The sequence below is a fragment of the Sminthopsis crassicaudata genome, chromosome 5, assembly GCF_048593235.1.
Source record: "Sminthopsis crassicaudata isolate SCR6 chromosome 5, ASM4859323v1, whole genome shotgun sequence".
Classification (NCBI taxonomy): domain Eukaryota; kingdom Metazoa; phylum Chordata; class Mammalia; order Dasyuromorphia; family Dasyuridae; genus Sminthopsis; species Sminthopsis crassicaudata.
The window spans coordinates 47,136,683-47,159,579 of NC_133621.1; the positions used below are offsets into that span (position 1 = coordinate 47,136,683).

Sequence of the window (22,897 nt, forward strand, 5' to 3'; positions counted from 1 at the left end):
CTGACTACTAGAAAGCATTTGCCTCTGCACAGTAAAATATTTTCTTACAGCTTCTCCTTCAAGTGTCTCCTATGCATATCTTTATCAAGGGAATTTGTTTAACATTTCTCTGAGGATAAATATCAGTCAAGAAACAAAATGGAAAGTCTTATGCTCATCAAAGTGTTTGCAGAAGAATGTGCAAACCAGGTCAAACCAGACTTTGAGAGGTTATTGTTAAATTTTCAATAGGTGCATTTATATCTTAAAAATAAGTAAACCCTACAAATCAGGGCTTGACTTATTATTTTATTGATTGTCTAAACTTAAGAAAGTGATACAGGAAAATGCTAATAAAGAAGATTAAATTTAAAACTGTGTCTTGCGTAGATTTTTTTTTTTCCCTAGAGAGCTGGTAGTTAAACATTTACCAGCATACCCTTGGGTATTTGTTACTTGTAATGGAAACTGTTCAGTGCATAAACAAATGGAAGAATTCCTTATAGATCCTCTATAGCTATGCTTTCTTTTTTTTTTGGGGGGGGGGAATTAATCCTAGCATACTTTTATTTCTTATTTTTTCCCAATTTTTAAGCATTTTTATCTAAAGTTTTTAGCTCTAAATTCTATTCTCCTCTCTTCTTTTCTACCCTCCCCCTCCCTGAGACAGTAAGCAATTAGGTATAGGTTATACATGTACAGTTATATAAAACATTTCCATGCTAATCATTTTGTATAAGAAAACTTGGATGAAAGAAAAAAATGGAAGAAAGAAGGAAAAATAGCATGCTTCAGTCTGTATTCAAACAATTTTAGTTCGGACAGTGTCCATTGGGATCGTCCTGGGTCATTGTGTGGCTGAGAACAGTTAAATCATTTGCAATTCTTCATCAAACAATATTGCTGTCAGTAGGTTCAGCATTTTCTTAGGTCTGTTCACTTCACTCAGCATCAGTTCATGTAAGTCTTTCCAGGTTTTTCTGAAATCTGATTGCTTTTCATTTCTTATTGCAGAATACTATTTCATTACAACCCTATACAGGTTATTTGGCTGTTCCCTAATTTATAAACTTCACCTTGGTCTCTAATTCTTACCCACAACAACAACAAAAAAACCTGCTATAAATAGTTTTGTACAAATAAATCCTATGTATTATTATTTTTTTTTGTATCTTTTAGACCTAGCAGTGGTACTACTGGATCAAAGAGTCACATTTTTATAACCCTTTCGGTATAGTTCCAAATTGCTCTCCAGAATGATCGGATCATTTCATAATTTCACCAATAGTATTTTCGTGTCCCCTCCAATATCCAACACTTTGTTTTTTTGTCATATTTATCTATGCCTTCTTGAAGATGATATTGTGCTAATTTCAGATCTTTCTTGGTTTGAATCAAGATTGTAATGTAATCATTGAGCCCCTTTGATCCTTCAATATATCCCATCTATAGAAATTAACTGCATTTTCCTTCAATACATCCCATCTACAGAAATTAACTGCATTTTTTTAGTTTTTTTCAATTACAAAATTTATTTTCTTTTCATCCTATATCTCTTCCTATCACTGAGACAAACACACAGTGAGACAAAACACCCCTCTAAATATATATATATATATGTGTGTGTGTGTGTGTGTGTGTGTGAATACATATATATATATATATATATATAAACAAAAATATATATTTAAACAAAAAAAAATTCCCACATTGTCCATATTGAAAGACATCTTTCTCCTTCTGCATGTTGAACCTATCTATCATTTTGCTGTCAGAAGGTGGGTGATATGTTCTATTATTGGTTCTCAAGAACCTTGATTCTTTCAAAGCCACAGGGCTGTTGTGAGAATCAAATAAAATTATGCATAGAAAGCACTTTGTAAACATTAAAGCAATATATATACATATATATATGTATATATATATAATTCATTCTTATTATTTAGTTAGCTAACTGTCCTGCCATTGCTCTATTTCCTATAAAGTCTATCACTGGTTTATTACAAGTTAGTTTAATTTATATCAAATACACACAAATACTTTTACACTATATTTACCTGTAATGCATAAGAGGAAGGGTAATATAGGGGATAAAGTACTGGATTCAGGGTCTGAAGACCAGTGTTCAGACCCAGCCTCTGCTAAATTCTGACTGTGAGCCCTCAGGTCAAGCTCTCAGCAACCTAGATAATGTTCTAAGACTACAGATTGCAGAGAAGATAGTAACTTTTATTGGGAAAGGGACTTTCCTTCACTGGAAATTTTCAATGCCAGTAAAATCACTGGAATAGATCAAGTCCTTTCCTTATACTGCATACAATTGGGTCGAGGGTGGAGCATTCTTCCAAAAGAATGTGGAAAGACTAGGGGGTATTCTTAGTGTTCCAAAAGTCTTAGCATGATTTTAAGCTATAAAAGCTATTGGGTTTTAAACCTCCACTAAGACTTTTAGAACACTGAATTTCCTTTGGTCAGTCGGTAATACTACTAAGCAATACTCCCATATTTGTCAGACAGAGGTTCCACACAAATAAATTTAAATCACTACTTTTTGTAGTAGTAAAGAACTAGAAGGAAAATGGGAAATGGTTTTCTTGGGAAATGGTTGAACTAGTGGTGGTCTATAGGATGGAATAGAATGATATTGTGCCTTGAGAAAGAATAATTATACAGACTGCAGAGAAACTTGAAATATTTGTATGATAATGCATAGTAAAGAAAACAATCAATAACACAGTAAACAACATAATAAAACAACATAGCAAAGGAAGACAACTTAAACAAGAATATTAAACAAAATTAACAATTATTAAGTAAAGTTAAACAATTAACCATATTTAAATATATACTAAAGGATTAACAGGGGGCAGAGCCAAGATAGTGGAGAGTAGACAGGACATTGCCTGAGTTCTTCCTGGTTTCCCTCAAAATCATTGCCTCTGAATGGGTTTTGGAGTGACAGAATCCATAAATATTTGGAGTGTAATAATTTTCCAGCTTAAGGTATCTTGGAAGGACTAGAGGAAAGGTTTATCTCATTGTGCAGGAGGGAACACGGCTCAGGGCAGACACAGCTCAGAGAAACCTGGAACAGGGAGGCCTGGTGTAGGGTAATCTAGGAGGCTCTTAGTCAAAATATAGCAGTTAGTTATTCTGTCCTGGTTCAGAAGGCCAGGGATCAGCAAACCAGCTGTGAGACCTCCAACAAAACTACAAAGGCAAATTGTGAGCCTCTAGACCACAGCATGACAGGTGGGACTTGACCAAGCCCACCCAGCACAGGGGAAGCCTGCAACACCACCAGCCCCACCAGCCCAAGCCCCAACCCCAATTCCAGACTAGGAAAGTCAGTGAAAGGCCCTTGCAAAAGAGCTTGGAACAATTCCTTTGTACCCAAGGAAAAGTTCAGAAAAGATCTTAAAAGAGAGATACAAGAAAAATGGAGGAAAGAAATGAGTACTAAGCAGGAGAAGTATGAAAGTTTGGGGAAAAGAACCAACAGCTTTAAAAAAAAAAAAAAAAAAGAAAAAGAAAATTTAGAAATTTACTGAAGAAAACAACTCCTTAGAAAACAAATATGGCAAAATGGAAAAAATATACTGAAGAAAACTTCTTCAAGAATAAATTTGGCAAAGTAGAAAAAGAAAACAAGTCCTTGAAAAATAGAATAGTCAAAATGGAAAAAGAGAACTCCTCAAAAATAGAATTGGCAAAATGGGGAAAAAAATCCACTCAACAAAGCAACTCCTTTAAAGGTACCATTGGTCAAGTGCAAAAGGAGGTAAAAAAGCTTATTGAAAAAAATAACTCACTAAAAATTAAAATTGGACAAATGGAAGTGAATCCAAAAGAGACATCAAGAATCAGTCAAAAAAAAAAAAAATCCAAAAATGAAAAAATAGAAGAAAATGTAAAATACCTCATTGGAAAAACAAGTGACTTGGATCCAGGAGGTACAATCTAAGAATTATTGGACTACTTGAAAGCCATGATCAGGAAAAGATCTTTCAAGAAATCATCAAGGAAAACTGTCCTGATATCATAGAATAGAAGGTAAAAATAGTCATTGAAAGAATCCACTAATCATCTCCTGAAAGAGACTCCAAAATGAAAACTCCAAGGAATAGTATAGCTAAATTTCACAATTTCTGATCAAGAAGAAAATACTACAAGTAGCCGGAAACAAACAATTCAAATGTTGAAGAACCACAATCAAGATTATTCAGGCCCTAGGAATATGATATTCCAGAAGGCAAAGGAGCTTGGACTATAACCAAGAATCAACTACCCAGCAAAAGTAAGCATTCTCCTTTAGGGGAAAATGTGGACATTCAATGGACTTGGGAATTTTCATCAGTTTTAAGACCAGAGGTTGAACAGAAAATTTCATCTTTAAGTACAAGACTCAAGAGAAGCATTAGAAGGTAAAAAAGATTTTAAAAGGTTTTAAAGGTTTAAAGGGTTTAAAGGTTTAAGAGGTTTTAAAGGTTTAAAGGGTTTAAAGGTTTAAAAGGTTTTAAAGGTTAAAATGTTTACACCCCCTACATGGGAAGATGATATGTAAATCTTTGTCAGGGTAGTAAGAATGGGTATACCTAGGGGTATGTATGTATAAATTGCCTTTTATATGATGATATAAAAAAGAAAGTAGGGATAAAAAGGCATTTTATGGGAGAAGAGGAAAGGGGAGGCAAAATAGGGTAAATTATATCACATGTAGATGCTCAAAAGACTTATTATACTTGAGGGAAAGAGGAAAGGGAAATGAGCATTATTTGAACCTTAATCTCCTCAGATTTGTTCCAAAGGGGGAATAACATACAAAGAATTAACAAATAGTAACAATTATGAAGCAATATCAAATGGTAATGAAAATCAATAATAAAGTCATCAGAATACAGTGACTAATTGTGACTTCAGAAAACTGCTGGTAAAACATCTGTTTCTCCCTTCCACATAGAGTATGGACTTTGAATCTAGAATAAGACATGGCATGAGACATAACTAAAGGATTTATTTGATTTGTTTTGCTTAACTGTATTTGTTACAAGGTAAGGTTCCACTGGGAAAGAAGGAATGTTTTTGATGTGATTTTTTTTAAAGCATCAATAAAATATTTTTTGAAAAAAAGAAAAAACAGAGAATCCACAAAAGAACAAGGAAATTGATTCAGCTGACAAAACGTAAACTTTAGGAATGTTATGAGGTAGACAAGGGGGACTGACCAAGGGGAGTCCAGTTCTCAAAATACATTCAGGGACCTATACCTGCTAACAGCCCACATAAGGAGCCTGATTGTCTAAGTGCATGCTGGTCCTGCTCCCAATTTAGAGCATATGTATGTATTATTCCATGATTGTTTTCTGTCCACTTAATACATTTAATTGATCACTAAGCTAGAACTCAGAAAGTGTACAAAGACTGCAACTTGAGCTCTTTCTCCCTGACATTATTTGAGTGAGAAAGAAGAAATGAATAAAACGCCTAGCTGGTCACCATGTGACTTTGTTCAAAGACTTGTTTTGCTCAGTCGTGTTTCACAAAGTCTTGAGTGAACGAATGTGGAAGACTGAAAGACTAAAGATCACTGGAACCACCAGAACTGTGGATGGAGCCAATGCTGAGGAGCAACCTGCTTGATCCAGCAGGTGAGACCTTGGGAGTGATTTATCTACCAGGTAAGCTGCACCTAGTGAACTCAGTGACGGGAATGTTTGTCAGTCATCACTTTAAATTTGAACCTAGCATTCCCAAAAATTGAGGTAGTTAAGGGAGACAAAGTACCCCAATTCAGAGAAGGATATTTTCATAGTTCTTGTGCTATCTCTTTTTGTCTATGTACCTACTCTCTTTTTTATTAAATAACCCCTTGTAAAAAGACCATTAATGTTTGTTGTTTATGCTTTTGAGGAGCTTTCAGTTGGTTAAATGATATTAAGAGATATAATTGGTACTGACAAATGATATTGAGGTGGTAATCATTCATGATTATATTGGAAGAGTGCCTCAGATGGGGATTTAAGAAGACAGTATGGAAAGAATTCCATAATCCCTCAAGGGGACTTCTAGAACCCAAGGAATATGGAGCTAGTCAAGTTCTGGAGGCAGAATATACTAGCATGCTTTGGGGTTTGGAGACTAAGTCCAGGCTTACTACAGGTGGAAAAGTAAAAGAATTCTAATTATTTATTTGGTGAAAGGGAAGTAGAAGTTTAGGAATTTGTGAATTCTTTTCCAAGGAATTAATTCAATTCTGTTTAGTTCCTAGGAGTTAAACGGAATGCAGATTGTTAAATAGAAATGTTAAGCTGGTTTTATCCTGCCCCCAAAGACAATTAGAAACATCATTTCTTGGCACATTTCATTATCTCCTTCTGCAGTGTTCACAAATGAACATAAGCAAACAGGTGTATATTGACTTAGGTTGGGAGATCTTATCAAGTTCTTCACAGAATCTCTCTGCTTCTTTAATCTCTACCATGAATCTTAGTGTGTAAGCCAGGGTTTTCTTCCTGGCGGTCTGTTTGCCAATGATAATTGCCAATATGGCAAAGAAAGAGAGCCACTTGTCCCAGGAAGTCATACTGAACTGCTTTGGGGTACAGGAAAAAACGAATTCCTCCAAATCTTTCCCCACTCTGTGAGACACTGCATTCCATTTACATGCAATTTTGTTATGTCTTATGGTTTCATTTATAGCAAGAATGTCAACATGGGTGTGGTTCAGTTCCTCCAGTAGAGTGTCAACTCACTTTACACTGGACAAAGATCTCATGTTAAGAGGCTCACCAGTTGGGTCAATGTTTATCCAAGAACAGGCTGAGTTTTAGAATGGCCTGCTCCATTTTCTCTACTATCATCATTGCAGAATGTGAGGGATTCATGTAGAATTAAAGCCATTTGATGTTTTTGTGCATTTCATGGATTGCCATATCACAAGAGTGATGAGCATCTTCATACTTAGCTAGACTGATATATCAGCCAATCAACAGTCATGGATAAAATTTCTTGGACAACACACACATAATATATCGATGGAGCTGGATACAAAGTCTTTCTAGGTTATCAGAACCCACCAAAAACTTGTGACCTTTCTACATAATCTCTGAAAAACCAGTTACCTCCATGCCATAATTAAAAAGGACTTAACCTAGTACTTATCAAGTACAAAGACAGACTGGACAAGGACCACTCCAATTGAGTAGAAGTCCATTTACAACATTATAGTATTGCAAATAAAAAACCTCAAGAGGCAGAGTTTCTGAGTAATTAATAATCAATTTGCTAATTAGGCTACCCTGAAATCAATAAACTGATGGTCAGTGGTTTCTCTCGGTAACCAAAGATGCCAAGGGAGATTCTGAAATACCTTAAATCATTTCTGAAAGGGAACTCCCCTGACTAATCCCTAATTGGCAGATATTTAATGAGGAGTCAGTCTAAAAATCTTCAACCTTGAGAAAGGTTTGATCAAGAGACAAGACTCAACATCCTCAAGGAATCTGGGCAAAGGAAACTATTTCCATCTGCACCTCTCTGATTAATTTTCTCTTTCATGAGCTGAGTTGCCCTAAACTCTAATGGAGGAGATGAAAGACAGGATACCTTCCAAAGACTCAATGAGACTGGATTCTTTTTATACTCCAACAGAAATCATGTTTGCCATTTGGGTCAGATCCTGACCAATTTAGTTAAGGAGCAAGTCTCTTGAGAGTTAAGAGCAATCATTCAGCCATGACCTTCCAAGACTGACTGACATTTTCAGAAGTTGGGTTTCAACAAAAATGAAAGGAAAGGAGGTCATAAATTAATAGTTGTTATTATCATATTATTATATTAATTTCTCTCAATAGAGAATGATAAGAGATTAGCTACTTCTTATTTTTAGAGTTATCAAAAGATTTTTATTAGTAATGCAGTACTTTCAAGACTTCCTCTATAACTTTCTAAAAATATTTTAATCTCTATAAAAATAAACCTGTAAAGCAGTATATTATACAGTGCATTTATATAATACATAAAATACAGATTTGAAAATATACTTATTCAGTCATTCTCACCAGGAAGCTTAAGTACAAAGTGGAATACAATTATAAACTATATAATCAGAGGAAGTGAAGTTTTATACAACTTTAGATTTATTCTTCATCAGAGTTCCCGTCTCGGTGTTTTTACAGAACAGGCTTTCATGATGCTGAAGAAGACAGTAATTTATTTGCCTTTTTCCTCTCTCTCAGTGCTGTTTTCAATTTTTTTGCATTCTTTGTATTTTTTGGTTCAAAAGACGGTGATGGCAATAGGAACACAACCAAGAAGTCAATGACTTTTCCCACTCTTGATGATGTCAGTCCTCCACTAAGCATATTTATCAGTTTACAGTTTGCTTCATCATTGAGAGTAAAATTTATGATTCAGACTGGTTGAAGGATTGTTTAATGGTGGACATGTACTTAACTATTTTTAACTTGTATTTTTTTGTTAAATTTTTTCCAATTATTAAGAATTATTTTTGCCACCCCTCATCATAAAGAAAAATGGAACTAGTGTAACAAATAAGCATTGCCAAGCAAAATATAATCCCACATTGACCATGTCCAAAAAGATATATCTCATTTTGCATATTCCTCTAATCTTCTATCCATAAAAAGATCAATAGCACTAGTAATTTTGCTGATCAGAGTTCTTAAGCCTTCCAAAGTTGTTTGGCTTTTTATTTTCTTTTTTTAAATTTTGGAAAGTATTTTATTTTTCCAAATACATGTAAAGATAAATTTTCATCATTCATTTTTGTATTCCATTTATTTTGTGTTCCAGATTTTTCTCCCTTCCTCCCTTACCTCCTCAAGGCAGCAAACAATCTGATATATGCGCAGTTCTTTTAAATATATTTCCATATTCATCATGCAAGAAAAATCTGATCAAAAGGGAAAAGAGAAAAAAACAGGCAAAGAAATAACAGCAACAATAAAAAAGATGAAAATACCATTGTTTGATCCACTTTCAGTCTTCATAGTTCTGTCTCTGTATGCAGATGACTCTGTCCATCAGAAGTCTATTGGACTTGCCCTGAATAACACTTCATTGTTGAAAAGAGCCAAATCCACCACAGCTGATCATCACATAATCTTGTTGTTTCTGGGTAAAATGTTTTCTTATTCACTTCACTTAGCATCAATTCGTGTAAGTCTTTCTGGGGTTGTCTGAAATCAGCCTTCTGGCTCATCATGTCTAATAGAACAATGATATTCCCTAACAATTCATGTATCATAACTTATTCAGTCATTCCCCATCTGATGGGCATCCACTTTATTTTTAGTTCCTTGCCCACTACAAAAAGGGCTGCTACAAACACTTTTGCATATGTGGGTCAAAGTTAATTTGTTGTTATGATATTGTTATTATGCAAATTGTTCTTCTGGTTTGGCCATATTATGCATTTTAACCTGATTTCATATTTACCAAAAAAAAAAAAAAAAAAGTAAGGAAGGTCCAATTTTGGGTTATGTCCCCTAAGCCCCGCAGATCTCAAGGATGGCCCTGTCTTCTTAAAACATATCCTCATCCATAAATTTTTCCTCTTATCCTTCCTGTTAACCTCAGAACAAGAGATTTTTCCTTCCTGTCTAAAGTTAACCTGTATACTGAACATCTCTCTGTATATTGACCTTCTTCTTTCCCAGCTGCTCTATGACCTTGCTTCCAGAAAAACCCTTTCTCTTAAGCTCTTTCTGATTGTTCATCTTTTTTCCTTCATAGGGTCCTTTTTATCTTCCTTCAAAGGTAGGGTATTCGACCCTACCTTTTTAAAATAGATTTTTAGAGATTTATGTTCTTTCTTTTTGAATCTCTACTCTTTTAAAGAAAATTGTCCCTTTAAAAATGAAAGTTATCCCTTATAACAAAGATTATTTTTAAAAGAGGAATATTTTAAAAATCAGCAAAATCAATGAATGTACATAAAATATATCATTACAAACAATGATACACACTGATGGACCCTTTCTTTCTTTTTTAAAATAGATATGTCAGTTGACAATATATTCTCTGTTTAAATCTGCACCTTTACTGTTGTAGATAAGCCAACACAGTAGAGTCAGGGCAAGGGGCAGAGCATCTACCATAGATTTTCACATTTATCTCAGCTTTTTGGATTTTAGCCTTAGGAAGAAACCATAGTGCTGAACCAGAGTGATTTTTTGATTTATGCCGCGATGGATTTCAATTTGATCTGGGTAAGAAGATTGCTTTCTTCAGCTCCCAAATTTGCTCTTAAACTTTTCCCACTCACAATCCCTTTTTGCCAGAGATTTTTTTGCACCCTGGATATATAGGCATATAAAAATAGGTAGACAAATCAAATATTACTAATAATAAATCCTAAAGAAATTTATTTTAAAACAATTCTTTGGAATACATATAATTTTACCATTAATCAAAGACCAAATCAAATTTGCTCACTAACGAGATGGATGTGCTTGTTTATTTTTACATAAAGAACTAAATCTTGGTGTAATATTTAATACCTTTTACAGATGCCAATTTTTTCACAATAACCCCCACATTCAGTGATGTGACCCCAGATAGGGTTATGATCCAATAGTTTAAGAAGCTTTAAACCAGAGTACCTAATGGTTTCTTCCAGAGCAGGATCCTACAAGACCCTTCCAATTATCATCAAAGCTTTTTTTGGTCTCCCTGCTGAACTTCAATATTCTGTCTTTGGTCACTTCTTCATTAGCTTTCTTAATATGCCCTTAATAAGAAGAGTTTACACCAAGTTTCTCCTAATCTTAACAGCTTGTTTCTACTTTAAGACAAGTCTCATTGTTAGAACGAGAGCGGCTAGTGAAGAGTGCACAGTGTCAGACCTGGAGTCAGGAAGTTTCATCTTCATGGGTTCAAATCTGGCCTCAGACACTCACTAGGGCACTAGTGCCACTCCTGGGCAAGTCACTTAACTGTTTGCCTCAGTTTCCTCCTCTGTAAAATGAGCTAGAGAAGGAAATAGCAAATTATTCCAGTATCTTTGCCAAGAAATGAGGCATGAAGAAGAGTTGGGTATGACTGAAATAATGGAATAACAATTGTTCAGAAGCTTTTCTTTATATTGAGCCTAAATTGAGCTTGCAACCTTCATTTTATTATAAGGTCTCCCCAGGCAGGAGAAACTGAAACTTTCGTGTCTTAGCCTTTCAAATTCTTGGTCATGTTCTTTTCTTAGTCTTCTCTTCTCTAAACTAAACATGCCTTTGTTCCTTTAACATGGCATGGCTCACAGTCCTCTCACCTCTAATCCTAATTAACCTCCTCTGGGTGCAATACAGCTTGTTGATGTCCTTCCTAAAATGTGGGTCTAAGAAATTAATGCAAATATAATTAATACAATTGAATACAAATTTAAATATGGCCTGAGCAAAGCAAACTACAGAAGAATTATTACCTCCTTTGTTATGGACACTATACTTCTATTAATGTAGTTTCAAGTCACATTAGCTTTTCTGTTTGCCATGACAGACCACTGACTTGTTTTGAGCTTGCAGAACATTAAGACACCACAGTCACTTTTCATATAAATTGTTGCCTAGTTATGTCTTCACATGTTGTATTTCTACAGCTGATTTTAGAAATACAGGTGTAGACCTTTGCATTTATTCCTATTTTAATAATAAGAATAGTTGCTAGTCTGAGAGGGACTAAGGAACTCACCTTTTCCTTCTCTACTATGGGACTACTATTACCAGGTTCTGGCCTCTAATGAACAGAGCCAAGTTCTTTTGTCTCCTCTCTAGCTTTTTTTTAACTCACCCTCAGACTCCCAAAGAGAATTACTTAAAATTTAGATTTCACTCATATCTAGGATTATCCCAAATTATTACAATAATAAAGGAAAGAGGTGATGAGAAGCTGCAATAGGATAGTTGCTGGATTAATGAAGAGATGTTTCACAGGAAGAAATTATAAGATTTAGCAAAAATGTAAGATAAATGAGAAAGAAGAGTCGAGTATGACATCACAGTTTTAATCTGGATAATTATAATGGTAGTATCTTGAGTAACAGGAAAATTTGGAAGGTGAGAAGGGGTTGGGAGGATAAGATAATGTTTTGTATTTTTGTAATAATGTTGAGTTTGAGATGCCTCTAGGACATCTATTTCAACATATTCAAAATGCAGTTTGTGATCTGGCTAGAGTTACCAGGAGATAGACGAGTGTGGATATTAGATCTGGGAATCATCTGCAGGGGGACAATAATCGAACCCATAGAAGCTAATGAGATCAACAAGTGAGAAAGTATATACTATAGTGAGAAATGAGAAGAATGTCTACCTTTGGGGGATTCTCACAATTAATACACCTGATGTGGATGAAGATCCAGCAAAAGAGATTGATGAGAAGGAACAGTAGGAGAACCAAGAGAGAAGAGAATAACAAATCCCCAGAAAAGTAAGAGTATCCAGAGCAATTGCATCCAAAGTTTCATAAAGGTCAAGGAAGATAAGGATTGAGAAACCACCAAATTGGATGATAAAGAGATCATTAGTACTATTGAAGAGAGCAGTTTCAGTCAAGGGATGAAATCAGAAGATAAATGAAGAAGGAAAGGAAATAGAGGCACAAATGGTCAAAATTTCAAAAGGAAAAAAATACAGAGAGATAAATTCACACAATGTTAGAGTTAGAAAGGACTTTCAAGATAGTATGAAAGATTTAACAATAATGTGAGGCAGTAGGACAGGGTGGATAGAGAGGAGGCTTCAAAATAATAAGTATCTTAGAGTTGCTATAGACTCCAAGTAGCAGAGAAAATGATGATTTTCATTAGTGGAAAAATTTTCTCACCAGGAACTTTCTACATCATAAATCCTATAGTTGATACCCTTAGCTCTTCTCCTCTTCTCATCACCCAAATCATAATCATAACCATTAGTATTATTAGTAATAAGAGTAATAATAGGAACAGTTACATTTCTTGGGCTAGAATTAATATATCTCAAATAGGATGTCTCTAGTCCTGATTCTACCGACGCCCATGGTCACACAGCTAAGAAGTGTCCACATGTCAAAGGGAGGGGATCAAATCTAGTGCTTGGTGATTGTAGAGGCTAGTACTCTATTACTTTGCCATTCTGCCCTTCTTAGTCTTAGCTAATTACATGATAAATAGTACATCTCACAGGAGGGTTACAACATCCTTAACCAGGCGATCCTGCCCCAAGCAGTTATTGGCCAATTCCCAGGACCATAAACAGAGTTCTCTTTCCGCTCATCACAAAGCTGGCTGATGGGACAGAAGCCAATGGCTGGCAGCCCTTTCCCCCACTTTTCTGAGAGTCATTAGTGAAAATGTTGCCAGAAGAACTCATGCATCCCAGGGGGGAAGCTAGGAAAAGGACTATCTTTTCCTATCCCAAACCCTAAGATGTTTATTTTGTAGGTAACAATAAATAAAGGACCTTTTCTAGGAAACTTATCTCTCCAATTAAACCTATATTGCTGTTGGCAGCTGGGGAAAGTGGAACATTCTCTGGCAAGACTCTTTTCTTCAATATTTAAGGTTATTTTTGCCAGTTTCATTGACTACAACAAGCCAATTCAGAATCTCATGGACACTCTGAGGAACAGAACAGAGACTTGTGATTTCATTGGTGTAGGAAACTCATAGACATTATTTTGTTCTTTAGTTGTATTCATTTGTGTCCAAATCTTTGTGACCCCATTTGAGGTTTTCTTGGCAAAGACATTGGGTTGATTTGCCATTTTCTTCTCCAACTCACTTTTCAGATAAGGAAGCTGAGACAAACAGGATTACGTGACTTGCTGGTAAATGTCTGAGTCTAGATTTAAACTCAGGAAGACAAGTAATCCTGACTTCAGGTCAGGTACTTTATCCACTGCACCACCCAGCCATGCTTGGACACTGTTTATCCTATTTAATTAGAAAGAAATTCCTCAGTGCTTTAATTTTTTTTTTCCAATCTAAGAAACAGTGCTGATGAGGATATAAATGGCAACTGGAACTTTCCAAACAGCAGCTCAAGGTGAAGCATTTATTTTCTCTCATGAACATACTCGAGTAAATACTTGGCCTCCTTAGGAGTTATTACTGGTAAAACAGACATAATTTTTCCCACTAAGTAAACTGTCAGGAAGTGCTTTCAATAAAAAAAGAAACACAAACATCTGGTTCTCCTAAATAAGAAGCCTCATTACAAACTAAATTGAGGAGAACAGAGAGATCATAAATCCATTCACCTTACTTTACACATGAAGAAACTGAGGCACAGAAAGGAATGGCTGGAGCCTGAGTCCCAAGTGTCTTGGTTACAAGGCCAGAGTTCCTTCATGTGCTTCTTTAAGTAGCATTAATTTTTGTTAGTACATTTATAATATTTCCTTCAGTAAAATTTGATTACTTCTAAGATTCTTTAGTACTAGCAGCAGGATTACATAGAACCTGACAGTGAATACTACTACAAATGTGCTCCACTGGTTTAAGCATTGCATCATTGCATTGTATTAAGCTGCCCTCTGGTGGCTTTTTATTTAGCAAAAACCTTAAAAACTCATGACTTTTACATCTGTGTATAGTATTTTTTTTTCCTAACCAAATGATTAAATTTAAAGTTTTCTCCTATCCTAATCTACTTCCTAACTTCTTTAGTACATTTTCATTACCATTAAGGTTTGGCTGATATACCTCAATGGGGAAGAATAATTAGCAAACTCATGGAGCAATGATTATATTTCTACTGTAAAATATAATCACTAATTTGTCTTAATTTGTCTGTCTATCACAAGAAGTCCCATTGGAGTAAACCACTATTAAGTTTTCCCCTGTGAAATATAGAATTTGCAAAATTCAAACATATTTGGGCAATATTAATACATTTTCATTTACTGATGATGCCTGATGGCTTTACTGAAAGAAAAACATCTCATTAAATAAAAATAGGACTATGCTATGATATCATCAATGAGATTATTTCCTACAAAGATGTAGATAATAATCCCTCCTCCTTCCCTTTCTATTTTGTGCACTTCTTGTGCAGGTTTTCTCATAAATCTTACAATACTTCATCTTGAAAGTCTCGTGCTCCATCTCTTGACAATACATGGCTAGTTCATAGATTATCAATTACTTTTGCTATATGAATATACAAGCTCTTTGGGGGGGTGAGTTATGATATATACAACTTTTTGATGAAGTTGAATGGGTAATTCATAAATCTGGCTTATCTGAATAGATACTATAAATGGACGATGAACAGAGCCCAGGATTGAACAGGAGGTTAGTGCGTTGGACTGGTTTTAGGAATTGCAATGTGTTGATCCAATCTTTTTAAGCCCACTGATTCTTTGGGACAGCAAGATTTAGACAATCACAGACTCTGAAGAATTAAAGCTAAGATTCCCTAGGGCTCATAGTGTCTTATATAGTAGGGATCAGCAGGTTGCTATCATCACAAATAAATAAATACTGGAGAAAAGTATCAATAAGCTTCTACAATAAGAATACATGTTCTGGGGGCAGCTAGGTGGCGCAGTGGATAGAGCACCAGCCTTGAATTCAGGAGGACCCAAGTTCAAATCTGGTCTCAGACACTTAACATTTCCTAGTTGTGTGACCCTGGGCAAGTCACTTAACCCCAGCCTCAGGGGGGAAAAAAAAAAAAAGAATGCATATTTCTCCTAAATTAAGGTTTTTGCTAATGAGTCATTCCTGATCTAACCTCACATTTATACAAGTCCTTTAGATATATGCAGTAGTTAAATAGCTGGCCATATGAAATTAGTTAAGGAAGAAAGGAAGGAAATGGCATTTTATAAGCTCGTACTATATGCCAGAAATTGTGTTGAGTGCTTTACAAATATGATCTCATTTGATCCTCTCAACAACCCTGGGATATAGGCATTATAATGATTGGATTGGGAAACTAAGTTAAGTGACTTGCCCAGCCGAAGTATCCGAGGCGTCACTGGAACTCAGGTCTTCCTGACTCCAGGTTCAATATTCTATTCCTGACACCCTATCTTATGGAAACAGCCTGAGGCTTTCCAGTCCCATGATTTTGTTATTGTTGTTTTCTTTCTTTCCCCATTATATTTTCTGAGATAATCTATTCTTTGTAAAGAACACATTTAGGATTCTTCAAGAATAAGGGGTTATCCTAGTTCTCTAGATTTATTATGTATGAGAATTGTTCTTATACCATCTAGCCAAATCAGCCTATTGCTGCTTTCCGCCCCTTTGTCTGCTGGCATAGGCTATATCTTCCATGCTTTTTTGGCTCTACACTTGAGAATTTTTAGCTTCAGTGAAAGTGCACTTCAGGCATGTGGATTATCAAAAGGTCAGTGAAGAAAGACATGGAGAAGGTCATGAGTGAGCATCACCAACAAAATGTTGCACTACGGGAGAGACTCAAAGATTTCAGCACAACAGAAACAAAGCTAACCTAAATAAGGAATTTGCTAGGGGACCATTCCTGCATTAGTCTAACAATTATGCACGTTCTCTGGATCTAAGTTCAGCTGGTGGTGCTCTCTCTTCCTCACATTAGCCAGAATTTACTCTGCTTATGGGCTGGGTCCTATCCAGGAGATTATTAGCTTCTTAAGCATGGTGGGTCTTTTCTTCCCCTTTTGGGGGCATAGGGGAAGGTGTCTTTGGATCCCCAGAATTTAGTAAGGTGCCCTCTACACATATTTGCCAATTATTCTCCCTCTTGTTAAGTGAGGTGCTGAAGGTAAGTCAGCAAATAAATCAGCTAGCTGCGGCTGGATTCCAAGGAAGCTAGCCGTGGTACTGAACAACATTCTACACAGCTGGAGAGGCAAGGAGTTATTGGGAGAGACAGCACCAGGGCTTTGGCTATCTCGACAAATTCAAGTCAACAATCATTAATTAAGCACCTGTTATATGCCAGGTATTAAGCTAGGAACTCATGATATAAAAACTAAAAATGAAGCTGTCCCTGTCTTCAAGAAGCTTACATTTTACTAGATTGGGGTAATAAGTATACATATATACATACATACATACATATATATATATACATATATATATAATATGCAGATAAAAAAGTAAAAGACTTCAATTCAAAGTGAATGTGAGCAGAGGAAGGAGAAAACTAACTTGGAGAACAGAGGAGGCCAAATAGAGGATGGAGCTCTTGAGCTGTGCCTAGAAGGGAGCTAAGGATACCAAGGTATGGGTAAAAAGAGAAAGAGCTTTCCACACTTGGGGAAGATGATCCTAAAAGACTCATTGGCAGGAACAGGAATATTTATGCTAGTTTGACTGGAATATAGACTGTATTGAATGTGCCATGGTTCATCAGTCCAGAAAATTAGGTGGGTTGGAGCTAGATTTGTGATCCAATTGACCAGAAGACCAGAACATCCCTTGGTCTGATGTACTACCCTACAGAGATGAGTTATCTGGTAGAACTATTAGCAGTTTTAATATCAAAGTAAAACCAAAGCTGTAACTTAGCAACAAATCACAACCCCCAAGGGAACCTTGTCAGCAAGTCAGGAATCCCTTACGAATTTTTATTCTCAGAGTAGAAGCAAATTCTTGATTCTCCAAAAACTACAAGCTAAACGGGTCCAGCCCTGTAGGTGTCTCATATCTGAAAGCAGATTGAGTATTGGACATATTCAATATTGAGCATATTTTGAGTTGGAAAGATATAAATTCAAACCTGCCCCAAGCCCTTACTAGTTGTGTGATCTTGAATGAGGCAACCTTTGTCAGCCTCAGCTTCCACATCTGAAATTAGCCCTGCTAAAACACCGGATCGTGTGCTATGGCTGCTCAGATTCATTTGAGAAGGTTTAAAACCTTTAACAAGCATTTCACTAATAATCTTTATGAGCACTTGATAAGGAGCAAAGAATCATAGAATCAGAAATGGAAATCTAGCACAATTCTCTCATTTTAAAGATGAGGAAACTGAAGCAAGGAGGTTAATGATTTACTCAGTTCACATGGCTGGTTAGTATCTGAAGTCAAGTTTGACCTCAGTCCTCCTGACTCCAGGACCAAGGCTCTAACCCTGCTGCAATTCCTTCACTTTATAGATGAGGAAATTGAGCAACGCAGAACGCAGAATTTAAGTGACTTGATTAAAGTTACACTAAATAGCAGAACCAGGATTTAAACCCAAGTCCTTTGATTACAAATTTCAGGGCTCTCTCTCCATTGTATCATGCTGCCACCCATGTATGTTTTGATATCTATTATGTGACTGCCTTACTTTACTATTTGTATCCCCAGTTCAGTACTTTGCACATAATGTTTTATTTATTCACTCATTGTGCTGATCAAATGAAATATTTGTAAAACACTTAGGACAGTGCCTGGCACTAGAAGTGCCACTTAATAGTAGGTATCTAAAAAATTATTCTTCTTTCCCCCTTTTCATTCATCCATCCATACATCTATCCATACATACATATATTCATTAGTCCAATTCCGATGAAGAAAATTAAGGCACAAATGGGTTTTAAGCAACTAGTTCAAGATCCTATGACCATTTTCACATACTAACTGAAGTTGATAAACACCTGCAATCCAATATGACTCAGTACCTTATGCAAGAAATTTTGATTTCTAATTGCTATGGTTTTTCTGAGTAGGAAATAATGACCCTCAGCCAAAAGAAATTGAGCACTGGGATTTTCATGTAGTAAGAAGTCAATAAATATTTGCTCTGTTGATCGATTCATATGGAATAATTTTTAAAAACTATTACTCACGTCAAAGCTGATGTCAATTTTTTAATGAACAATTGAATTCATATTAAGAGGTGAGGGTAATATTCACTTAAAATTCCTTAACCTGAATGCTATTTTGCCCTCCTCCTCCAAAGTAGTCCATGTCCTTATAATGTCTCTTTTTCACTCCTGCCTTCTCCCAAGTATAGTTCTTATTCCTCCACCCAACTCATTTGTCCTTTCTCCAATTCCCTATTCCCCAATGCACCCCCAGCCAGATTATTGCTGTTGGAATGTCAGAGGCCTAAGGTCCTTTACAGGTTGCCCATGGAGAAGTAATATGCAAGAATGGAAAGAACAAAGGATAAAGAGGCAGATGATCTGGATTAAATCTCAGTTCTGCCATTCTATGATCTCAGACAAATTATATAGCTTCACTGGGCTCCAGTTTCCTCAACTGCAGAATCTGGAGGAAAATGATAGCCGAATTTCTATCTTGGGAGCTTGAGTTTTCTGATTAGATAAACTTGTCAATCCATTCATCTTACAAATGAGGAAACTTAGAAACTAAAGATTCAAAATGTCTTACCCATGGTTGTAGAAGAACTGGGAAGAATATGGAAACCTCTTGGTTGATATTTCAATGACTTTTACATTATACACCACTTCTTCTTTCTTTTGAGGTCAGGTCATATATTTTCCATTTTCCAAATTGTTATTATTTGGGGTTGGAGGGAGATTCTGTAAAGAAATACAATTGTGTATAAGAGATGAGAGCCAGACCTATGATTTCCTCCTGAATGAGGAAATTGTCTCTATTAATAGAAATCAGCACCTTCTCTGTCATTTAGAATCTTAGAGAGTTGCTTATAACTATGAAAGATTAAATTAGTCCAGAGTCACATGGTTAGTCTATGTCAGAGGCAATGCTTGAACTAACGTTCTGGTTCTGAGACCAATTTTCTATCCATTATGCCATGGTGCCCTTCTAATCAGAGGCATAAATATGGGTGGATAAGAGCTTATTCCCAGGGGCTAGAGTGCCTGCAAATACTAAATTATTAATAGATAATAAGGCTTATTGAGTTTATCAACTTAAGGGGCATTTGCAGTGTAAAACAAAACAAAACAAAACATAGTGGTTTCCCTCAAAGGAACAAATTATTAAAAATTTCAGACACAGAAATCAAGCTAATGAAAAAAGACATTTGGGGCAATCCTCAAACTATATAACACAAGCATTGGCTTTCTGGAAATGTAAATACAAAAACAGACTAGAGCTTATGCTGAAGGAGTTAATATTCTATCAGAGGATATACCACATAAACACTAGAAGGGAAAAAAAAGCATAGCTGTGGATTTCACATATGAGAAATAACAAAGGCACAAAGGCAGGATATGAAATGTCAACTTCAGGGGACACTCAGTTTGGTTGTCTCTGGGTATGCAGGAGCCAGCTCGTACCAGCTTCCTAGATCCTATTGTTAAATTTTTAGTGAGAATATTTCAATCTTGGAAATAAGCAAGCATTACAAACCATGGCTTGATTTATTGTTTTGTTGATTTCTTACACTTTAAAAAGTGATGGATAAGTTGCTAATAAGGCAGGTTAAACTTAAAAGCATGTCTTGGGTACATAAGGAGTCAGTTGTTAAACGTTTACCTGATTGTAATATACTGTGTATAATAGATTTTAATGTTTAATAAGGAAGGAAAGGAAGACTGGAGCCAGATTGGGAAGAACCTCTATCATCAGGCTGAGGTATTTGCATTTTATTCTATAATAATGAGTAGCATTCATCAGCTGACATTTATACAGCTTTTAAAATATTATTTCGTTTGACCTTCACAACAACTCTATGGGGGAAATAATAGAGATGTTATTATTCCCATTTTACAGAAGCAGATATGGATACAGAAGCTCAGAGAGGATTCAATGAATGCCCATCATCCCGTTATCAGTGGATGTTACAGTGTTCATATGTTGGTGATGGCCATGACACAAAGAGGGAAGGAAGGTTAGAAAACGGGAGGATTTGCAATAAAGAATAAGAAGTTCTGCTTTGGATGAGTTAGGTTTGAGAGGTTTACAGGACATGTCTAGTTTAAGAAGGACCCTGTATGACGAGAGTGCATGGAGGATCTGTTAATCCTTTGCATAGAAATAATAAGTGAACCCACAGAAATTTTTTTTTGTTTCAAAATTTGTTTGTTTGTTTGTTTATTTTATTTTATAATTATAACTTTTTTTTGACAATACATATGCATGGGTAATTTTTTACAACATTATCCCTTGCACTTACTTCTGTTCAGATTTTTTCCCTTCTTCCCCCAACCCCCTCCCCCAGATGGCAGGCAGTCTTATACATATTAAATATATCACAATATATCCTAGATACAATATATGTGTGTAGAACAGAATTTCTTGTTGCACAGGAAGAATTGGATTCAGAAGGTAAAAATAACAGTTTACACTCATTTCCCAGTGTTCCTTTTCTGGATGTAGCTGATTCTGTCCATCATTGATCAATTGGAATTGGATTAGCTCTTCTCTATGTTAAAGATATCCACTTCCATCAGAATACATCTTCATACAGTATCATTGTTGAAGTGTGTAATGATCCCCTAGTTCTGCTCGTTTCACTCAGCATCAGTTGATATAAATCTCTCCAAGCCTCCTGTTGGTCATTTCTTACAGAACAACAATATTCCATAACATTCATATACCATAATTTACCCAACCATTCTCCAATTGATGGACATCCATTCATCTTCCAGCTTCTAGCCACTATGAAAAGGGCCGCCACAAACATTTTGGCATATACAGGTCCCTTTCCCTTCTTTAGTATTTCCTTGGGATATAAGCCCAGTAGTAGCACTGCTGGGTCAAAGGGTATGCACAGTTTGATAACTTTTTGGGCATAATTCCAGATTGCTCTCCAGAATGGTTGGATTCTTTCACAACTCCACCAACAATGCATCTGTGTCCCAGTTTTCCCACATCCCCTCCAACATTCTGCATTATTTTTTTCCTGTCATCTTAGCCAATCTGACAGGTGTGTAATGATACCTCAGAGTTGTCTTAATTTGCATTTCTCTGATCAATAGTGATTTAGAACGCTTTCATATGAGTGGAAATAGTTTTAATTTCATCATCTGAAAATTGTCTGTTCATATCCTTTGACCATTTATCAACTGGAGAATGGCTTGATTTCTTATAAATTAAAGTCAATTCTCTGTATATTTTGAAGATGAGGCCTTTATCAGAACCTTTAACTGTAAAAATGTTTTCCCAATTTGTTACTTCCCTTCTAATCTTGTTTGCATTAGTTTTGTTTGTGCAGAAACTTTTTAATTTGGTGTAATCAAAATGTTCTATTTTGTGATCAATAATGGTCTCTAGTTCTCCCTTGGACACAAACTCCTTCCTCCTCCACAAGTCTGAGAGGTAAACCATCCCATGTTCCTCCAATTTATTTATGATTTCGTTCATTATGCCTAAATCTTGGATCCATTTTGATCTAATCTTAGTATGTGGTGTTAAATGTGGGTCCATGCCTAGTTTCTGCCATACTAATTTCCAGTTTTCCCAGCAGTTTTTGTCAAATAATGAATTCTTGTCCCAAAATTTGGGATCTTTGAACCCACAGAAATTAATGAGATCACCAATAGTATGAGGAGAGAGAAAAAGTGTCTTAGGAAAGAGCTTTGGGGGATACCTATAGTGGTTGTGACTGGAATGAAACACTGGAAGATACTGAGAAGAAATCATCAGATAAGTAGGTGGAGAATCCGGAGAGAGCAAAATCCTCAAGCTCACCTGTTCCAAAAGGAAGTCTTTGTCTTTCTGTTAAATCCCACCCCTCTTCTGACTGGCCGTATTTCTCTCCCAATTCTTCTCAAACCAAGGACAATAGCTCTCATGTCTGATCCCTTCTAGTTATTCTCATAGCCACCTCCTCATTCAAGCCCTAATTATTTCCGACTTGGCTTTTGTCATGTGCTTCTTATTGCCTCCTTGATTTTGCCTTCTCCACAATTCAGTCAATTTCCAAAAGATTCCAAAATTATTTCCCAAAGGCTTGTCTGACTTTGTCACTTTAAACTTCCCTCTTCATGTCATAGGCAACACTTCCATGATACTCAGGACCACACGTTCCAGGCTATTATTCCAAGCCTTTGTCTCACCCTACAC

The 22,897-nt window shown here is 35.9% G+C and overlaps 1 protein-coding gene across 5 annotated transcripts in view; it reads right to left on the minus strand.

Moving 5' to 3' along the window:
- The window catches only part of CDK14 (cyclin dependent kinase 14), a 772,185-nt gene that overhangs the window by 649,387 nt on the left and 99,901 nt on the right, over positions 1-22,897 (minus strand). For all 5 annotated transcript variants that reach the window (XM_074266573.1, XM_074266570.1, XM_074266571.1 and 2 more), the window contains one exon: positions 19,292-19,443. In XM_074266573.1, the coding sequence (XP_074122674.1) occupies positions 19,292-19,295 (4 nt within the window). In that variant the 5' untranslated portion in view covers positions 19,296-19,443. The remainder of the gene's footprint in view (positions 1-19,291; positions 19,444-22,897) is intronic.